At 56.7% G+C, this 18,971-nt stretch overlaps 7 protein-coding genes across 7 annotated transcripts; 3 read left to right on the top strand and 4 right to left on the bottom strand.

Moving 5' to 3' along the window:
* Positions 1-96: 96 nt before the first annotated feature.
* CC84DRAFT_1261934 (uncharacterized protein) lies at positions 97-2,038 on the top strand. Its single transcript, XM_018185110.1, has 2 exons — positions 97-986; positions 1,104-2,038. The coding sequence occupies exons 1-2, from the start codon at positions 238-240 to the stop codon at positions 1,576-1,578; spliced, it is 1,224 nt and encodes a 407-aa protein (XP_018033731.1). The 5' UTR covers positions 97-237; the 3' UTR covers positions 1,579-2,038.
* A 192-nt stretch (positions 2,039-2,230) lies between these two features.
* CC84DRAFT_1167057 (translation elongation factor Tu) lies at positions 2,231-4,030 on the bottom strand. The gene is made up of 3 exons (XM_018179110.1): positions 3,748-4,030; positions 3,662-3,690; positions 2,231-3,608 (listed from the first exon to the last, which is right to left on the bottom strand). The coding sequence occupies exons 1-3, from the start codon at positions 3,896-3,898 to the stop codon at positions 2,481-2,483; spliced, it is 1,308 nt and encodes a 435-aa protein (XP_018033730.1). The 5' UTR covers positions 3,899-4,030; the 3' UTR covers positions 2,231-2,480.
* A 292-nt stretch (positions 4,031-4,322) lies between these two features.
* Positions 4,323-5,886, top strand: CC84DRAFT_1220230 (ClpP/crotonase; the record flags this gene model as incomplete). The annotated part of the gene is made up of 2 exons (XM_018183147.1): positions 4,323-4,448; positions 4,516-5,886. 2 exons carry the CDS (start codon positions 4,323-4,325, stop codon positions 5,884-5,886), a joined length of 1,497 nt encoding a protein of 498 aa, XP_018033729.1.
* A 55-nt stretch (positions 5,887-5,941) lies between these two features.
* Positions 5,942-8,608, bottom strand: CC84DRAFT_970635 (vacuolar protein sorting-associated protein 16). The gene is made up of 2 exons (XM_018188010.1): positions 8,429-8,608; positions 5,942-8,375 (listed from the first exon to the last, which is right to left on the bottom strand). The coding sequence occupies exons 1-2, from the start codon at positions 8,565-8,567 to the stop codon at positions 5,998-6,000; spliced, it is 2,517 nt and encodes an 838-aa protein (XP_018033728.1). The 5' UTR covers positions 8,568-8,608; the 3' UTR covers positions 5,942-5,997.
* Positions 8,609-8,970: 362 nt separating this feature from the next.
* Positions 8,971-10,817, bottom strand: CC84DRAFT_1098234 (kinesin-domain-containing protein; the record flags this gene model as incomplete). Its single annotated transcript, XM_018174757.1, has 3 exons — positions 8,971-10,062; positions 10,114-10,685; positions 10,739-10,817. The coding sequence occupies 3 exons, from the start codon at positions 10,815-10,817 to the stop codon at positions 8,971-8,973; spliced, it is 1,743 nt and encodes a 580-aa protein (XP_018033727.1).
* Positions 10,818-11,110: 293 nt separating this feature from the next.
* Positions 11,111-15,482, top strand: CC84DRAFT_1151888 (uncharacterized protein). The gene is made up of 3 exons (XM_018176772.1): positions 11,111-11,528; positions 11,652-14,946; positions 15,012-15,482. The coding sequence occupies exons 1-3, from the start codon at positions 11,346-11,348 to the stop codon at positions 15,422-15,424; spliced, it is 3,891 nt and encodes a 1,296-aa protein (XP_018033726.1). The 5' UTR covers positions 11,111-11,345; the 3' UTR covers positions 15,425-15,482.
* Positions 15,483-15,788: 306 nt separating this feature from the next.
* On the bottom strand, positions 15,789-18,758 carry CC84DRAFT_1178835 (uncharacterized protein; the record flags this gene model as incomplete). The annotated part of the gene is made up of 2 exons (XM_018180367.1): positions 15,789-15,982; positions 16,043-18,758. 2 exons carry the CDS (start codon positions 18,756-18,758, stop codon positions 15,789-15,791), a joined length of 2,910 nt encoding a protein of 969 aa, XP_018033725.1.
* Between the last annotated feature and the right edge of the window lie 213 nt (positions 18,759-18,971).

Genomic DNA, 18,971 nt, shown 5'->3' with positions numbered 1-18,971 from the left:
CTGCACGTGCGATCTTACATCAGTGAACGATGTGCCCAGAGCCGTGACTCACCCAAGTCACTCGCTGCATTTCACAAACTCGCACGCAGCAGCTACGCCTGGGAACATGGATACCGTGACTAACGTTGGATTCGGGATTTCCAGCCCAACTTCAACTTCAACTTCAACTTCAACTTCAACTTCAACTTCAACTTCAACTCCAGCCGTGCATAGACACACCCCACTAGCACCGCCCAAATGCCACCTCTCCCCAGCCCCGCCCTTTCGATCCTCACTGACGACCTGCGTACCCTTCTCGCCCCCACGCCCTACGCCTGCACCTCCCTCACCCAACTTCCCGGCGGCACAACCTCCTTCGTCTTCCTTGGCGTGCTCGCCACGCCTCTAGTCCTCACTCCCCCCTCCGGCGCCCAAAGAACCGAGGAACGCGTCATCGTAAAGCACGCAGCGCCATTCGCATCGTGTCATACCGAGTTTCTCGTGGATGCAGGGAGGGTCGCGTACGAGGCTGCGATGCTGGGTGCGCTGAGTGGGTTTCACGGAGTCAAACTCCCCGAGGACAAGAATAGGGGGGAAGGGGCTGACGTGCAAGTGCCGGAAGTCTACTTCTATGATGATCGCGCTAGGATGCTCGTCATCCAATACATCCCCTCCGCGGCCCCGCTTCATACGGCTCTCGAATCCCTAAGCAGCGCTGAGGCAGACTGCATGGGCCGTGCGCTGGGGACGTGGTTGAAGCGGTTTCACACCTGGTGTGAGGAGCAGGCTGGGCTGAAGGAAGTGTTGGGTGGGAATGAGGAGGAGGTTAAATTAAAGTGGAAACTGACATGGGTACAGGGCACGGGGGTATTGGATAGGCTGGGAGATGTAGTGGGAGAAGAAGAGAGAGGGGCGTGGTATGCTGCGAGGGACAGGGTGTGGCAAGAGAAGCAGAGCCCGGGCGTGTTACAAAGGGGAGTCGTGCATGGGGATTTCTGGGTGGGGAAGTACGTGTGTCCGTCTTGTCGCATGATCGCTCCTTGACTCTTCTTGATTCTGCGATTTTCTTGAGACGAGCCTTCGCCTTTTTGCGGGAACGAATAGAGTTTGCTGACACCATGCAGTATTCTAATGCCCACTCCCCTCCCCAACCCAGATGAAACCAGAAGCCTACAGCTCCACGTCATCGACTTCGAATTCTCTCACCTCGCACCCCTCTCCACCGACCTCTCCTCCTTCCTTGGCTCTCTTCTCGAAATCTACTACATCTCTCCGTCCCCGCTGACTTCCATTGAACCCCTACTCACCGCTTTCCTCGCCGGGTATGGATCCTTCAGCGAGGACATGAAATGGCGCACTCTTATTCAGACCGGGGTCTTCGTGGTCAACTGGTGGAGTCGCGGGCCGCCCGGGCGCGGGGATGTCGATGCTGAGACCAGGAGAAGGGGCCGGGAGTTGGTCAGGATGGGGGTGCGGTGGGTGAAGGGCGGATGGGAGAGGGATCACACTGTATTCAAAGGGACGCAGTTAGAACGGATAGCCACGCAAGGAGCGATGGATGAGGTTGCAATAAAGGTGATAGACGTAATAGATGAGTAAAACAAGTATTTTTGAAGGGGGCGCAGGTACTGATTGAAAAATAGGAAAGTTAAATGCAGACCCTACTGCGAAAATCAACGCTAAATTGTGACCTTGCGGATAGGATGGAGGCGCTGAAGCTACTATAAGAAGAGGGACAGGCGCTAGCGAGCGTAGAATGCATACCGCACTGGAAGGATGCGACCAGAAGTTGAGTCTGAGGGATGTAAAAGAGTAGTTATCTTGAGGATAGATAAGTGAGCATTTATTTCTCTAGGAGAGAAAAGTCAGGAAAAGCGTAATGACCCGGAAGGAGACATGGTAAGGATATGACCGCTCCTTAGTTATGCTTGTTGCGAAATGTAACAGTGGATAACCCAAATCCTACGAGGGTTAGGGGTTCCTCGCGGTGTAGAGAAGGCTCTCCTGGCATAAGCTTAGCCCCTGTAAGAAAATAGTAGGTCAAGTAATACTATCAGAGAGTATGTAGACATATGAAAAGCACATGAGTAGAAGCCACATTGTTATAGGTGGTGAGAAGTGAAATTGGGGCTTGGGGAACCCTAGTAGGATTAGGGTTGGGGTTTCTGAGCCCTCGAACCGTTGCCCTGCTCATGAACGAAGGCGATACTCAGGGATCAGGTACCTTGCACAACACACTGAATATCGAGGCACAGCAAAAATAGTCATTATGTTTCTCGAATCTCTCATCCTACTCTTCCTACATGCAAAGCGTACGCTCGACGCCGATCCATAGTCTATTTTCCTACCGACCCGTTCGCGACAATGTGATGTTACATGTGAGAAAAGACATGGGCAGAAGAGGAGAGTAGGGGTAGTACATGAGCCATGAACAAAAGCGCCGGAAATGGTGTACAAGTAATCTCAAACATCTTACAGTGCCCCTTCCCTTGGTATTATAATCACTCCAGGACACGGGTGACAAGACCGGTGGCGACGGTGCGGCCACCCTCGCGCATGTTGAAGCGCTGGCCAGCCTCAAGCACGTGCGGTTGGTGCAGCTCGCAGACCATCTCGACGTTGTCGCCGGGCATGATTTGCTTGTCCTTCTCGACGCCCTCGGGCCAGGTGAGCGCACAGCTCTCGTCGGCCGTTCGGATGAACATCTGGGGCCTGTAGTTCTCGCCGAAGCCGGTGTGACGGCCACCTTCCTCCTTGCTCAGCACGTACATGGAGACGAGGAACTTCTTGTGCGCCTTGACGGTTCCGGGGATGGCGACGACCATGCCGCGGCGGACGTCCTCGCGCTTGACACCACGGAGGAGGAGACCAGAGTTGTCACCGGCGCGCGACTCGTCGCAGGACTTCTTGAAGGTCTCGATGTCGGTGACCTTGGTCTTGATGGGGGCGACACCCTTGCCGACGAGCTCGACTTCGGAGTCCTTCTTCAGGATACCGCGCTCGACACGGCCAGAGCAGACGGTTCCGCGACCGGCAATGGAGAAAACGTCTTCGACGGCCATGAGGAACGGCTTCTCAGTCTCACGCTGGGGTGTGGGGATCCAGGTGTCGACCTGCTCGAGGAGCTCGTCGATCTTCTTCTCGCCGATCTCGGGCTCGCGGCCCTCAAGAGCGCATAGCGCCGAGCCCATGACGATGGGCGTCTCGTCGCCCTCGAAGCCGTACGAGGTGAGCAGCTCGCGCATCTCCATTTCGACGAGTTCCAACATCTCCTTGTCCTCGATAGCATCCACCTTGTTCACGAAGACGACGATCTTCTGGACACCGACCTGGCGGGCGAGCAGCAAGTGCTCACGGGTCTGGGGCATCTGTCCGTCGGAGGCGGCAACGACGATGATGGCGCCGTCCATGTTGGCCGCACCCGTGATCATGTTCTTGATGTAATCGGCGTGACCGGGGCAGTCGACGTGGGCATAATGCCTGTTGTCGGTCGAGTACTCGATGTGTGCCGTGGAGATGGTGATACCGCGCTTTCGCTCTTCAGGGGCCTTGTCGATGGAGCCGTATTCGAGGAACTTTGCGTAGCCCTTCTCAGCCTGGCGCTTGGTGATGGCAGCTGTGAGGGTGGTCTATCGTCTAATTAGTACAGCGACGGGGTAAATGACGAGCTCGGGAATCGTGCCTTGCCGTGATCGACGTGACCAATAGTACCTGCGGTAATCAGCAAAAGTTCAGGAAGCTTCGGCGAGCTTCACGGCGATGGCATACCGATGTTGACGTGCGGCTTGTCACGGGAGAAGGCCGCAGCATAGTTCCTGACCTGGTTTCCGCTCCATGCTTGCTGAACGGGGTTTACGCCCCTCTGGTATCGCAGAGCACACCGCGAGGTGCGCATGAAAGCGCGCGAGAAGGACGACATGGCTGTGGTTGCAGGCTCCAATTAAAAGAATGCGTATCCGTACCAAGACAAGGAAAATGAAAGAAGGCGCGATTGGGATGGGAGGCGCGAGGTTGCAGAGGTGCTCCTTGGGAGGCGGTTGGATGGCAATGCACTCGACATTTGCTAGCGCGAGTCCAAGATTTTGTCGTACGCTGTCACGTGCAGCCCGAGCACGAGCTCCACCCTGCCGCGCATCGACAGAGCTTCTGGAAAATCGCAAGAGGCGGGAAAGCTTTCCCGTGGTGATCACTCTCTCTGTCCGGCGTCCCATTGTACATTATTTGCAGTCACTCCTTCCATCGTAAGCCAATTGAGCTTGCAACATCTCGAATCGCATTCGAACGGACACCCGAGGTCTGTCGGCAGTCTCTCTCTGCACAGCTTCTCACAACCAGCGCCCGCCATGTCGCTCCGCACATCGATCAGACGGACAGCCACGTCGCTGAACTGGGCCTCACGGACGACGACCTGCACCATGCCTTTGCGCGCAAAGATCACAAACCCTGCTATGCTGAGCGCAAGTCGACAGGTACGCTCCCCGCAGCTTCTCCGTTCGGCTGTTCGCGGTCTCCTCGCCGCATCTAACCACAATGCAGTACTCTTCTCCCTCAGAAGACGCCGCTCCAGCGGCGCAACCACACGACCTCCTAGCCCGGCAAAAAGGCGACGACCCGGACGATGTCATCTTCACAAACAACTACGGCGTCCGCTCCATCGAGCTCAACCGGCCTAAGAAGCTCAACTCTCTCGATGGGTCCATGGCCCGCAAAATCATTCCGCGGCTGCAAGAGTGGGCAAAGTCTGAATTGGCCGGTGTTGTCGTCATCAAGGGTTCAGGCCGAGCCTTCTGTGCCGGCGGCGACGTCGCCTTGCTCGCCAAGTGGAACAAGACGGGCGAGGAAGGCCAGCAGCGAAGCGCCGACTACTTTGCCCTCGAGTACAAGCTCGACCATATGATCGCAACCTACACGAAGCCTTACGTCGCCTTCATGGACGGCATCACCATGGGCGGCGGCGTAGGCCTCTCGATCCACGCGCCCTTCCGCATCGCAACCGAGAACACCCTCTTCGCCATGCCCGAAACCACCATCGGCTTCTTCCCAGACGTTGGCGCGTCCTTCTTCCTCCCGCGCATGGAGGGCGGTCTGGGCACCTACCTCGCGCTCACGAGCGAGCAGCTCAAGGGCGCTGACGCCTTCTACCACGGTGTCGCAACGCACTACGTGCACAGCTCCACTCTCCAGGCTCTCGAAGCGCGTCTCGCGGAGCTCCAGTTCCCAGACTATATGGACCTGCAGGCGCGCTTCAAGATCATCAATGCGACCATCGAGGAGTACGCTACTGGTCTCCCCTCGTCGCGCCCGCACATATCAGGCGCCCTCCGCCAGACAATCGACAAGGTTTTCCACCGCGACCAGCCCAGCATCGCATCTATTCTCGAGTCCCTCGCCGACGTTCGCGACAATGGCGCAACCGAAGACCTCAAGACATGGGCTAAGAAGACAATCGATACGCTGCACACGCGGTCCCCCATCGCCGTTGCTGTCGCCCTCCAGCAGATGCGCGTCGGCCGCCGCTGGTCCATCGCCGAGACCTTCCAGCGCGAGCACGATATCGCGACGCACTTCATGGCGCACCCGGACTTCGTCGAGGGCGTGACCGCGCGCCTGATTGAGCGCAAGAAGGAGCGCCCGAACTGGGAACCGAACAAGCTTGAAGATGTTTCCGAGGCGGATGTGCATAAGTTCTTTACGCGGCCTGAGGGCAAGCAGGGACTCACACTGCTGAGCAACGCGAACTACGACCAATATCCGCATGCGTGGATTGGCCTGCCCAAGGACGACGAGATCTGGAGCGAGGCGAGCGGCAAGTCGCACGAGGATGTGGTGGCAACGCTGCTGGAGAAGTACGAAGGGAAGCAGGGTGTACGAGAGAAGGTGGCCGAGGCGCTGGAGCGGTTAAGGTAGATGTAGAGAAAAACGTTGTGTATAGACCTGTACAACATTGCGCGTCTGCGCCTTCGGAACCCTTCAGGACTCCCATCCATCGATCCATCCATTATACATCTATGCATCTCCCTACCGCTTCCCCATCATCCCCAACATTCTCTCAACCTCGACCTTCGCACTCCCGCTCGCCCGCGCACTCACCTCCTCCAACAACCCCCGATCCTTCGCCTTACTCGCCTCCTCCCCGGCCCTTACCACAAGCCCGCACTTCATCCACATCTCGACGCGCTCCGCCACACTCAATCCCGTACACTTCGGAATGAAAACGCTCGCCACCCGCGTACTCCCAGCGCCTAGTATCTCATTGAAGTACGGCTCCCACCCAATCGGACTCTTCTTCTGCTTAGAGATTTCTTCAAGCTCGTTCCAGTGCCGCTCCGCGACGAGCGCGCGGAGCCGCAGCCACGCGAACGTCTTCTCGGGTATCTTGAACTCAGAGACGACCTTTTGTGCGCGCTTGGTGTGGCCTTGGCGCAGGAGCGCGGAGATGGTGGCGTGCGCGGAAAGCCCTACGAAGGCGCTCGCAGCACTGGCGCCGGGGGACGTCGCCGCGCCGTCGCGGGGCCCGAGGTCCTTTTCGAACTGCTCTTGGAGACGAAGCAGTTTCTGCGCGTCCTCAAGGGCCTGGCGCTGGAAGGTGGCTGGTGCGTCACGACTATCCCTCAAGTACGTGGATGCGGATTTGAGCTTATCGATAGCAGATGGAACGGAGGGTGCAGCGAGGGCCTGTGCGAGGAGCAGATTCGAGCCGTCAAGGCGGCGGTCGTCTTGGTAGTAAAGGTCCTTGAGGAGTTCGTGGTCCTGGTCGGAGGCGCTGGACTCGACGAGGGCGGAGGCGACGGGGCGGCTATTGATGACGCGGAAGAAGGATGCGAGGGGGAGCTTTTTCCGAAGGTATAGTAGGACATGGTAGACGAGGTCGGTGTCGCCGCTCTCTATAGCTTTGTCAAGGGCGATGTTGTCTTCTTTCATGTCGAGCAGGAGGGGGACTTGTTTTCCGGCTCTGGGCTCGTAGTTCAGCAGCTCGGTTGCGAGGCGGACGCGACCTTCATCGTATGCTGCGCGGGCGATCTCTTCGAAAGAGATGCCAGGCTTACCGTGCAGTTTCTTCACGATGAGTGCGCAGATCTGCTCTTCTGAGTCTTGGCTCACTCTCACCTTTTGTTGCGCCCAGTGGCCATGGATTTGATTTGTCGGCAGGTGGAGATAGGCTGCTACACGCAGGGCAAGCAAGTATTCATTGCGATTTGTGAGGCGATCAACAAGTTTCTCAGGCGTGAGCCGACGGTACTGCTCGTAGCTTATCGGCAGGCCCACCTCGTAGAAGCGCACGGCGTTGAGAACGCGCAAGGTGTCGCACGTATCGACAAAATCGTCACTGGAATACAAGTCAAGGACAGACTTGCCAAAGGAGGCTGCGCGGAGTAGCTGCTTTTGCCAATGTATGTTGTACTCGTTCGCTGCAGCCCTGATGCACGTGTCTACAGCTTCAGCGAGAGAAGGTCGAATGAGCTGAATGAGGTCGTCTGCTTTTGGCGACTTCTGGTCAAGAAGAGATGATGCTTCTAGCAGATTCGCAGCAGGAGAATCAGAGCCTATCCGGAACACTTCTACCGAAGCATCCGGCACTTTCTGCAAGTACTCGCAGACGTCATTGGTGAGAAGGCGGAGACCGTCGACGTCTGGCAGGAGATGTATCCAAGCGTCGTAGTAGAACTTTGTGACAGCGCCGGCAGGACCAATGAGATGGACTTCGTCTTCCCAGGCTAGTGCAACGGCGTTGCTTCCGCACCATTCCATGTCTTTTGGCATAGTCTTGACTTTGCTGTCGTATTCGCTCAGCTTGTCGCTCCAGTCGCCACTAACCACCCACACCTTCCCATCGTCAGTGTAGAATGCGAGAAACTCGCCGCGCGGGCTGACGCTTATATGCCTGAATGGTCCAGCATCGAAGTTGCGGTTCTCGGCTTCAGTCGCGTCCACCACATAAAGTGTCTCGCCAATGGCAAGAATTACTTCCACAGAACGCGACAGGGAGTACGCTGGTGGTATTATGCTCCACGATATGACGGGCTCTGTTGGCGGTATCGCGAGGAGCTTTGGGCGTGGCTCCGTGTACGAGGACACGGATATGAGGTTGTTGTTGCCCAGTAATGCGACAAAGCCAGAGCCGTAGAACTTGCAGGACTGCACGCCGTGTTCGTCTGCGCCGTGGCCAAGGGTAAACGGTATAAAATCGCCCTGAAGGTCGTAATAGCAGCGCACCGTGCCGTCCGCGGTGACAACAAGTAGCTTTTCGTCCTCTGACCATCCAAGCCCCTTGATCGTGCCTTTGTCCCAGTTGATGCGCCGTATGAGTTTCCCCGCGCAGCTGTAAATGTCGATGCTGGCCTTGCTGACCTGGCCCCCCCGGTACGTCGTTATCTTGTTCTCATCGCGGTATATAGCTATAGCAAGCCAGTCAGCATGCGCCTCGGTAGTGAGGTGGTCGGGGTCGTACCTACAGCGCCGCTGTACGGGGCCCCCACCACATTGTAGTTCTCAAGCTCGAGGTCCTGGTCGAATACGGCTGTGTAGAGCTGGATCTTGCGGTAAAACTTGTCGCCTAGCTTTTCCCAGCTCGCGGTAGGCTTCGACATGTCATGCGAATGTTGTGGTGGCTATCATTGGAGTGGTGCTGCAGATAGACGCGGGTTGCGGAGGAGCTGCGGCCTGCCATGGAGCTTGGGCACAGACCATCCATGACCTCAAGTCTCCCGCGACGACGTAAACACTGGCGTTACAGTTTAGGTATTCCCTTAGATGCCGTCTTGTGTTGTCATCACAGCACAGTATCAGCTTGGAAATGCTCGGCATTTTGCCACTCAACAATTTGGAATCTGGGTAGTCGCTATATACTGAAGACAGAAAATGTAACGCTGTAAGCAAAACGCCGTCGCTCAATGCATCGTAACCAATCCTAATCCATCGTCAAGTCAATTTTCCACGTGAATCAGCACGCGAGTACCAGCGTACAACAGCCGAAGCATCCAAGCACAAGGCTCAGTTTCCGATGATCTCATGCAGCGCCTGGCGCACTCCAAAACGTTCAACATCGCCGCCGACCTTCCTCCGGAACAGTCCCAGGTCTTTCAGGAAGTCCTGGGCCTCGATCTGCAGCTCCTGCGCAAGTTCGTCGTGATCACCTTCATCGTACCCTGAATCAGAGTCATCACCACTCATCTCATCATCAGAGTGGATGGGGATAGAGTTCTCTTTACCATCCTCACCCAGGTCCACGCCCCGCTTGTCAACCCTGATGAAGCCGTCCTGTTCAATTTCAGGTGAGCCAGGGATTGGAGGCGGTAGGACGATCGGGTTCTTCAGTTCGCCCAGGGCTAGGGCCAAGTGGCGCCTCAGAGCATCGATTTCGGAGCGTAAGGCGATGTTCATGGGGCGCAGCTCTTCAACCTCGGCGGTAAGGGCCTTGATCCTGGAATCGGCGACCATGCGATTCTCCTCCTCGAGACGTTGCATCATAGCGACTTGACGTTGGTATTCTTCCAGTTCTGTGGCTTCCTCCCTCTTTCGAATAGTGGCCGCGTTGACGCTGACCTGCAGCGAGCGTATTTGCTCGGCCATCTCAGATATCTGTGCATCACGCTGCGCAGCCGACATGCAGTCTTGGTTGACTGAAGCGCGTGTGCGAATGCGCTTCGCCTGGTCAGCGTATCGGAGGGTTGACAGCGTCTCGTCGTAGTCCGAGGGCGCGATGCAGGCTACCATGGCGGTTTTGCTGTTTCCGCCTAGACTGTCCTTGAGAAGCCACGTGAGAACAGAGTCTCGGAATGGGACGACTTCCTTCGGCCTTCTTCCCTTACTGTTCTGTCTCTTTGGATCTGCGAGCGCAGCAATGACTCGTCCGAGCGTTGTCAGCGACTTATTGATCTGACCACCTTCCTTGAGTCGTTGACCTGTCGCTTCTGTTGACTTTGCACGCTCGGACCCAGCGAGATCGACGAGCCGCATTCGGGCAGTCCGCTCAATGGTTTCGTCTGACAGCAGTGAATGTGTAATCTGCTTGAGACGGATAGTGAAAACGGCGTGCGACCGCGAGGATGTGTCGTTCATTTTTGTTGATGCTGTCGTTCGGCTCTGTTGTCAAGATTAGTCTCCGCCTCATGCGAATGTTTTAATAGTACTCACCGAGTCTCCAATCCTCATCAATCGCTCCACATCTGCATAGGACTTGACCTCGGTCTCTGTTAGGCCTTGGACGTACACTCCGTCCTTGGGAGATTCGCGGATCTTCAGGTACATTGAAGGGCTTGTGCGAGCTGCAAGCAGATCTCGTACGTGTTCGTTGTACACCTCAAAGTAAGACACTTGAACGTGATAGCTGGTGTTTGGTGTCGGCTCGTCCCGAATTCTCTCGAACAGCTCCTCGCAGGTTCGAGGGATCAGACCAGGGTTGTCTGGCGAGCCCATCATCGTATAACTCTTGCCTGAGCCTGTCTGTCCATACGCGAAGATGCACGTGTGGTATCCATTGAAGTTGTGGTCTAGGAACTCCTCTCCGAACGATCGGTAGACATCCTCCTGGTGCGCGTAGTACGGATCGGCCTCATCGTGTGACCAGAACGACTTGTCGAATACAAACTCCTTATCTTCATACGCTCGCCGCGTGCTAGACTCCGTGTCTTCGACTGGGGCGAGGAGCGTTGTTTTGTTTGTGGCCGGGTCCATTCGGATGAGGCATTGCGTGCCCTTTTCTTTCTCTGCGTCGAATCAGTATGCCTTTCAATGGAATGGCATTGGCACCGTTACTGACCTCTCCGGACGAAAGCCCTACAGCGCACGACGACCTTGACGTTGCCGGCATCGTCAAGCATCGGTGGCGGCGCCAGCATTGCCATGGGCTCGCTCGCTCTCAACGACACCGCCGAAGCGGTGGTCAGACTTCCATACATGCGCCGGTCCATGGTGTTCTCCAACAACCAAAGAAGATGTTGTCTGAGCTGTCGCGACCTGATGATGTTAAAGAGGTGCATCGAGGCGTCTCGAGTCGTGCTTGCAGCACAGGCGGGCGCTAGCGTTGCCTAATCGAGCTAAAGCACAACAGCCGTTGCTGGGGAAGCTGCGGCGACGTCACGTCCGGCCCCACACCAAACTCGCGAAATTTTGGTGCGTGCACACCGCGACGAAAGAACCCACCGGACAACGCAGCGAAAGACGACGTGTTCGAGGGCTATTGCGCGCAGGGTCAAAGAGATAGCCCAGGGTCGTTTTGCGGAGTTGTTCCCGCTCATTCCCAGCAACGGTTGCTGGGGCGCATTCCACTGCCCCGCCAATCACGTTTTGGGTGGCCTGCATCTAAGATCTACTCAGACGTGCCACAGTGAACCACCAGACGGGGTTCAAGTAGGAACCAAGAAGATATGCCGACTGAGAATACGTATCGCGACGTTGAATCGATCATTCAATTCGCCGATGTATCCGTCAAGGAGGCAGCATTCGACCATTATTGGCGCAGAGTCGAAGGCTCCGCATCAGGTCTGATTGATCTTGAAGCGTTGGGAATTTGCGTCCGCTTGTTACCTCTCAAAGCATCTTCTCCACGTGTAAGTTTGGTCGGCCCGGTGCCTTGTTGAGCCGCTACGTGTTTCTCCGAGCTTGCGTAACGAGTTGCTCCACGGTAGCTGAAGCCTGTCGTATTGGTCCGGCACTCATCTAACACCGGACAGAACAACGAGTCTTTCAATAGACTACACGATGTTGTTTTTGAATACATCTCGTCCAAGGCCCACAATGAAGATCACCTCTACTTGCTTGCAGAAATATCCCTCAGTAATGCTGAACTTGGCTTCGCAGTGTTCGACACTGTCGCCCGCTACATAACGGCCGCCGCAGACGACGACGTTCCCATCACTTCGGAAGGGGCAATAGATTATTGTGGGATATTCTTACCCAAAGAAGAACACCTACAGAGAGTTCGAGTTTGCCTCGCATTCCTCAAATGCTCTTACTGGCTTCCTGAAGATCGGTACCACTACATCACGCCCGCGCTGTACTCCACACTTATTGGAAACGTCGGCAAAGTTGAGATAGATGAAGCCATCCATGACACACTCTCTTCATTGCTTGCTTTGTTGAGCAAACAATCTGTTAACGTGCTTAACACGGTGGAGCTTCCAGACTCATGGATCCAGCGAGATTATACTTCGAATAGGACCCTTCTTCTACCAGGTGCCCTCTCGGACTCATTTTTTGGTGGACTCCGACATCTTCCGTTAGACTACTTTTCTGAAAATGCCAGCAAGGCTTTCCGGACTTGGTTCCAATGGATAAACTATGTGAACGCAAATGCCCTTGGGACTGACGAGGTCTACACCCCAAAGTACTGGTCGGTGTTGTGTACCGGACTTGTAACTGGTATGACCGACCAGCGGAAGTATTGTCTAGGCATCATACAACAATCGTTGCTCATCTGTCAAAGAAGCTTTGAGGCGCCCGGAATGGCCTTTGATGTCAGTAAGAAAGGATCTATCGTACAGCAGTACAAGAAGTATTGTGCATTATTCGAGATCATCGTTTTAGATCGATACCCCAACCAGGTGCAGGCTTGCCTCCCTGAGCTTACGACGCTTCTCGGCCCGGCATCGTTAATTTCTTCAACTTGGACAACCGCTCTTCTAGCCGCAGCGCTTAACCCCAAGATTCAGGAAGGTGTTAGGAAGCTCGTTGGTAACTGGTATCTAGACTACGCTACCGCGCAACCGGAATCATGTACTTCTCACACTGCTTTCATCACCGAGGGATTCCTTCCATGGGCGACCCAGGGAAGCCTCTTCACGGCATCTCTTGTTTCAACTCGAACTTCGACCACGTGTTCCCATGGAACAGCTCTTGCCGAAGCGTTTGCTAGACTTGTCATAGCAGCGCCAGGAACACAACCAGAGATCGGGGCCGGTCGCTCGGACTCGCAGCAACACCCTTTTATCCCAGACAAACATGCGATAATTAAGGGTGTTTTGCAATATATCTCGGACACTGGAGGTAGAATTTTCTCACCATCAGTTCTCTACCTCTTGGAAGGACTACTGAAAGGCATCCGCAAAGGAGGTGTTTTTCTGGATGCAGCAGAGATTGCAAATATCCTTGCAATATCTAGAATGCCCGCATTGCCAGAGATTGCTGCGAACTTATCCCGTACATACTGCGCGGAACTCTGCGGATATCGAAGTCCAAAGATATCGGACGCCGAATTCGTTCCCGCGCAGGCCTTCCTCGATAAAGAGATTGGAGTTGAACAGTGTACGGCTAAATCCAGCATAGAGCCTTCGCCTATGCAAGAGACGCCAAATAACAGCACCGCGGCTTTGACCACTTTGAAGGGTTTCCTCGAGGAAGTCAACCGCTCTCGTCATAAGATTATTCAGAATGACAGATTTGCACCTCAGTGCCTCCACATCATCAACCTGCTGGAGAAGGGACCACCCGAACTGCTCGTGCCAGAGGAATTACTCCAGATACTGGAAGCATTTTGGGAAGAGGCAGACAGACAAGACTACTGCCGACCTGTCGCTCTCTGGCTAGCTCCTCTTTACTTCCACCCAGTCTGCATACTCACTTGTCTTCAGTGGAGGCGAGATGTCTCTATGACTGTGGACGATCTGACGGCAGTACTCACAAAAGTGTTGACCACTTTGCACCGATTTGCAGAAGGCAGAACATATCTGGTGTCAGGCCTAGCAACCTCTCTCCGCAAGGCTTCCTTCCTGCATCCAGAAATGCTAAATCTACTGCCTTTCGATGACCTTTTTGTTCGGTTCATTGAGAATCCCCCAGTTCCGAAGAAGGAATTTCTGTTCGAAGTGATTGCTGCGGACAAATTACAAGAACATTTACCACTGCCGAATAACGGAAACCATGTTTCCAACCGCAATTTTGAAGCATACTACGGACGACGCGAATGGGCGGGGTACGCAGCGCTGATAGATCTACTAAACTGCATGCCGGAGGATCAACTCGACGTTGCAAAGCGGGTAATGAAGCGCCTTCTGGAACCCTGGAGGACGCAGAAAGCACCCATTCCAATTATCAGCAAGTCAAAGAATGTCTTCCAGCTGCAGGTCATGCTACTTTTGACGGAATCGTGCGTAAGCGAAGAGGATGCCGACTGGTACCTGGAATCTTTCATGCATGCCCTGGTGGTGGAACCCTGGCCACGGTACCGATATCTACTAGAATGGACCATCACACGCATCTACTACCGCTTCCCATCGAAAGCCCATCGTATCCTCGATAACCTCGCGCGCCTCGACGAAAACAGCCCCGTCCACATCGCAAGTCTCATGAAACTGGCTCTACTTGCAGCCCCTTTCCTGGACTCCGACGCCTTCGCGCTGAAGCTGATGGTCCAGCTCATCCCCTTCTCCGCGAGCCCAAAGGTGCACATCAGGCACGAGGCACACTGGTGTTTTCCCACTCTGTTCGATCTCGCCAGGGAAAGGGACTGGACGTCCATCACCGACAACCCGGCCTTCGTCGCGCTGGACCGGCATGTTCGCGGCCTCGACAAGTTCAGCGCTCCGCCGTCGACAATCCGCACGCTCAAGCTAGATGCTGTGAAAGACTTCACGCTCACCAACATCTTCCAAGGGCGGTATCTGAAAATCGAGACCCCGGACATGGAGTATGTCGCCCACGAAGACTTCCTTGCGCTCGCCGAGTCCGACTCTCTTCTTCCATCTGAGCACCATGCCGCGCCTCCGCGCGTGCCCCTCGGCCAGCCACTCTCAACCGCCGACCTCGCACCCACAATCCCAGTCTGGAAGAAGCCAGGCGCAACGCCCGAACCCTCATCAACTCCCGCAGAGACCTCATCGACGTCGACATTCCATCAAACGAAATCCGGCTTCGACATGGCATCCCTCCTCCCCACCCCCGGTCCCCCCTCGGCACAAAACACCCGCCCCGCATCCGTCATCCTCGTCGCCTCGCTGATCGACAATCCGACGAACCTCGGTGGTCTGAGCCGTACGTACCCCCTCTGCCGTTTCCCTGCCAAGCTGCTTCGCTAACACCCACGTCTCGGCAAACAGGCATCTCCGAGTCCTTCGGCCTCCACTCCCTCTACATCTCCTCCCTGCGCGCCACCACCCACAAAGACTTCCTCGCAACCTCGGTCACCAGCGAGAAGCACCTCCCCATCCACGAGCTGCCCGTGCCGCGCATCCCGGACTTCCTGCGACAGAAGAAAAGAGAGGGGTATCAAGTCGTGGGCATCGAGCAGACAGACCGAAGCGGCATACTCGGGGACGCGGGCGTGGGTGAGCTTCCCAGGAAGTGCGTTCTCGTGCTGGGTGCCGAGCGCAGCGGGATCACAGCCGAGGTGCTGGCCGTGCTGGACCGGTGCGTGGAGATAAGGACTGTAGGCGTGACGCGTAGTCTCAACGTCCAAACGGCTGGGGGGATTGCGGTGTACGAATGGTGGCGCGAGTGGGGTGTGAAGTAGCGTGGAAGAAGAACTGGCACGGAATGGGAAGGGTATGTGTGGTACGCACGTCAGGGGGTAGGGTGAGGGGGCAAGCAGGCTGTTTAGCGCAGGCTACCTGTACGATTTGCAATCCCGCTCGCTCGCTGTGTAATGCCACTCCGCTATGCTTAACGCTCCACTCCACTTTAATAACACCATGCCGTGCTGCCGATGCCATCCCATGCCAACCGTTAGACAAACAAGAACGCCTCCCATGCTCCTCTTACACGCTCAAAAAACCCAGCATCCGCCTTGGCGGTGCCTCATCTGCCCCCTTGGCCTTCCTTAACGACATCCTCGTCCACATCCTTGTCGTACAAAATCCTTCCCGTCAGGATTCAATTCACCTCCCTGCCTCAATGGCCCTCGGCCTCCTCTCCCGCTCCCGCTCACGATCGCTATCCCTTTCATTACCATCGTACTCCCTGTCATAATCATCATACTCGCGTCTCCTCTCCCTATCATCCTCCCGATGTCCATGGTGGCTGTGGCGATCGTGGTCCCGATCCCTCGGCTCATCGCGCTCGTACTCATCCTCTGTTTTACCGTTAGTTCGACTTCAACAAACATCTGGACTGCTACAAGGGACAATCGTACCTCTAGCCTCGCGAATCTTCTTGGTGCGATCGGCCAGCTTCTGGATGTCTTCCTTGGTCAGGACGCGCAGCACAATAACGCAGTCGAGACGCTCTTCAAACCGCTCCTTGGCTTCCTCGAGTGCCTGCGGGTTCACGAGGCGCCGGTCGATCTTGGTCCAGCGCGCATTGGGAGGGATGTCTTTGCCTTTCAGTTGGCTCTTGTGAGGAGCAACACCCTCCCGGATGGGCTCGGGGTCTTCGGGGAACTTCTCGGTCGGTTTGCGGAGGATACCTTTGGGGGCGGGTGCCGCCTCCTTGGGTGGCGTTACGATCTGTACACCTTTGCTTGGTGGGTCATGGTCTGCCATGGAGCTGGGCTCCTGCACAATATCTTTGTCAAGAACGCTAGCAGAGCGCTCATCGTAGCGTGGGTGTAGCGGCTCGTCTGCGTTCGATCTCGTCTCGCGAGGGCGGTAGTCCTCTCCGCGTTCGCGGGACTTCTCCCTCTCCTCTCTTCGTCGTCGGCGCTCTCGCTCTCTGTCAGAATCGCCACTATCCCTGTCGCGGCCGCTTCGTTCAGCCTCAGCCTGGATGCGGCGCCTGTACTCCTCATCCGGGTCGAGTGCAGCCTCCTTCACAGGTGCCTCCGGCTTACGCTGGCGGTCGACATAGTGACGGGGCCGCTCATCACCACTGCCCTCAGACGATGGTGCCTTCCGGGCTCGCCTCTCACGCCTATCGCGCTCCTCGTCTTCATAGACGCGGTCCCGAGGAATGCGATCGGGTTCTGGTGGGTTGGAGGGATAAGCACCAGGGGGAGGAGGTGGCGGCGGCACGCGTTCTTGGGACGGTCGGTCCTGGCGTTCTTCTGGAACAGCCTCGCGCCTGTCCGTACGACGCTCTCGCTCATCGGAGCCTCTCCCCCTCCGATCGCGTTCGTCGTACTCCTTGCGCTGTTCACGCTCTCTTTCCCTCTCGCGTTCCCTTTCCCTCTCACGATCCCGTTCCCGATCTCGCTCCCTTTCTCGATCTCGGTCTCGTTCGCGGTCGCGATCACGCTCTGGTTCTCGCTCTCGCTCCTTATCCCGGGATTTCAGAACATGAGCAGCACCGAACGTAGCAGCGGCACCTGCAGCAGCGCCTGCCACGATGGGGGCAGCGCTAGGAACGGGCTGGTTGCTATCTCGAGGTGCCCTTTCGCGCGGGCGCTCCTCGTAAGTCGGGGCAATATCGCGTTCGCGTGGACGGGCGTCGGCGATTCTGGCATCCGGAATCCTCGCATCCGGAATCCTAGGATCCGGCATTCTCGCGTCGGCGCGATCCGGAGCGTAATACTGACTCCCGTATCCCTCAGCTCGTCCTCGACTGACCTCCGGAGGGTTCGTGTTGTAGATTGGCTGGCGATCAAGAGAGGGCTCGCGTACATGAGCAGCGGGCGCAATGCCGAAGCCGCGGGTGGGAACATCGCGGTCCTCGAACCGGTCCGCGTAGCGGCGGTTCTCAAGATCCCTATCCCGGGGATGGTCGTCGTACTCATCGCGGTACGGTTCGCGCCGGTGTTCGCGTGGCTCTTGATGGATGGCGGGAGCATGGTGCCGAGTAGACGAGGTTCGAGAAGGTGCAGCATCTGGATAGGAGTCGTACTTGGGAATGTCCCGAGAGCGCTCGATAGAGGATGACCTGCCGTGGTGACGACTGGTGACGCCGTTGATCTTGTCGAATCCACGGGTAGATGGAGGTGGTCCGAGTTCTCGAGTGGAGGTGCGAGGACCGCGATCTAGCACGACGCTCGATGGACGCGCACCGCGTTCAATGCTGTTGGCGCGGGGCCGACGCCACGCTGGCTCGGTTTCGCGATACATGGCTTCGGGGTCGGTATAGGAGAAGCCATCGGCCCCAAAATCCGTGGCCTTGACCAAGGGCTTGTGCTGGTGGTAGGACTGCCTACCACTGGTGACGCTGTAGTCACGAGAGTCTCGGTGGCTGGACTTGATGATGTCCTTCTCTGCAATCAGCTTTGCCGAATGGCTACCGTCGTCCACGCTGTATATTCTCTTGTGGGCTGTCGTCCGTGGAGATGCCTGGGAGACGTAGGGATCTGCCCTGTTATCCCAAGATCGCGCCAACGGACTGGATGGCCGGTCGCTGACATGGGCTACGTGCGTGCGGAGTGGAAGCGCAGCAGAGGGGGTGAGCATCGAGTGGGGCCGGACCAAGCGATCGTCTGACTCGTTGAGGGTGTTGCGCCGTGGCCTCCCCGTGTACGAGTCGTACTTGGGCTTGGACGAGCGGGAGCCTGACGAGGAACTACTTGTGATGTAGCTGTCTCGCGGGTAGAGCGACCCCCCGAGCCTGTCGGCGCTTGTTCTCGGAGAGCTGGGGCGTGCGTAGTAATTGGAGTCGTAGTAGGGGTCGAAGGTGCCCGTAGACGACCTCGCAGGGTTGCTCATGCGGCCCCGGGGCGAGGACGGGCGGTGGTACCGCGAGTCCATCTTCTGGGACTGGGCTTGGGGTTGGGTGGGTGTTGTGGGCGCAGAGCGGCCGACCGACAGCAGCTGCTTCTTTGCGATCAACTGCAGCTTCTTGCCCAGCTGCGGTTGCTGACCCGGGGCGACGGCGAGGGTATTGCGGCGCGGGGGCAGAGGCGGCGGCGGCTGCTCGCAGGTGTACGAGAGCCTCCTAACACGGGGTGCTCCCAGTACGGTCTGGGCGGGGACGACGACACTGCCCGTCATGGTGGTCAGCATGGGAGGGAAGGAGCGAGGGAGCACACGAGGACAGAGGCGAGAGACTCAACAACCAGCTCCAGCGACGAAGACGAAAAGCAGCGCACTTGGACGTACATTTAGTCGATATATGGCGACTCGCGGCAGCGTCTTGATCTGGCGTAGGCGCGCAGAGCAGCAGGATCGAGGCGGCGGTCGGCAGCAGCCCGAATCGCGACGAAT

The sequence above is a fragment of the Paraphaeosphaeria sporulosa genome (assembly GCF_001642045.1).
Source record: "Paraphaeosphaeria sporulosa strain AP3s5-JAC2a unplaced genomic scaffold CC84scaffold_8, whole genome shotgun sequence".
Classification (NCBI taxonomy): Eukaryota; Fungi; Ascomycota; class Dothideomycetes; order Pleosporales; family Didymosphaeriaceae; genus Paraphaeosphaeria; species Paraphaeosphaeria sporulosa.
Note: the sequence above shows the minus strand (reverse complement) of the source record. Positions and strands in the feature narration are given on the sequence as shown.

Bases quoted from the DNA above. Each gene is read 5' to 3' on its own strand.
- CC84DRAFT_1151888 (XM_018176772.1), top strand. From the start codon at position 11,346: ATGCCGACTGAGAATACGTATCGCGACGTTGAATCGATCATTCAATTC. The intron at 11,529-11,651 runs GTAAGTTTGGTC...AACACCGGACAG, and splicing joins TCAAAGCATCTTCTCCACGT to AACAACGAGTCTTTCAATAG. The intron at 14,947-15,011 runs GTACGTACCCCC...CTCGGCAAACAG, and splicing joins GAACCTCGGTGGTCTGAGCC to GCATCTCCGAGTCCTTCGGC.
- CC84DRAFT_970635 (XM_018188010.1), bottom strand. From the start codon at position 8,567: ATGTCGAAGCCTACCGCGAGCTGGGAAAAGCTAGGCGACAAGTTTTAC. The intron at 8,376-8,428 runs GTACGACCCCGA...GGCTTGCTATAG, and splicing joins CCCGTACAGCGGCGCTGTAG to CTATATACCGCGATGAGAAC.
- CC84DRAFT_1261934 (XM_018185110.1), top strand. From the start codon at position 238: ATGCCACCTCTCCCCAGCCCCGCCCTTTCGATCCTCACTGACGACCTG. The intron at 987-1,103 runs GTACGTGTGTCC...GACACCATGCAG, and splicing joins GGGGATTTCTGGGTGGGGAA to TATTCTAATGCCCACTCCCC.
- CC84DRAFT_1167057 (XM_018179110.1), bottom strand. From the start codon at position 3,898: ATGTCGTCCTTCTCGCGCGCTTTCATGCGCACCTCGCGGTGTGCTCTG. The intron at 3,691-3,747 runs GTATGCCATCGC...TGATTACCGCAG, and splicing joins CAAGCCGCACGTCAACATCG to GTACTATTGGTCACGTCGAT. The intron at 3,609-3,661 runs GCACGATTCCCG...ATTAGACGATAG, and splicing joins GTCACGTCGATCACGGCAAG to ACCACCCTCACAGCTGCCAT.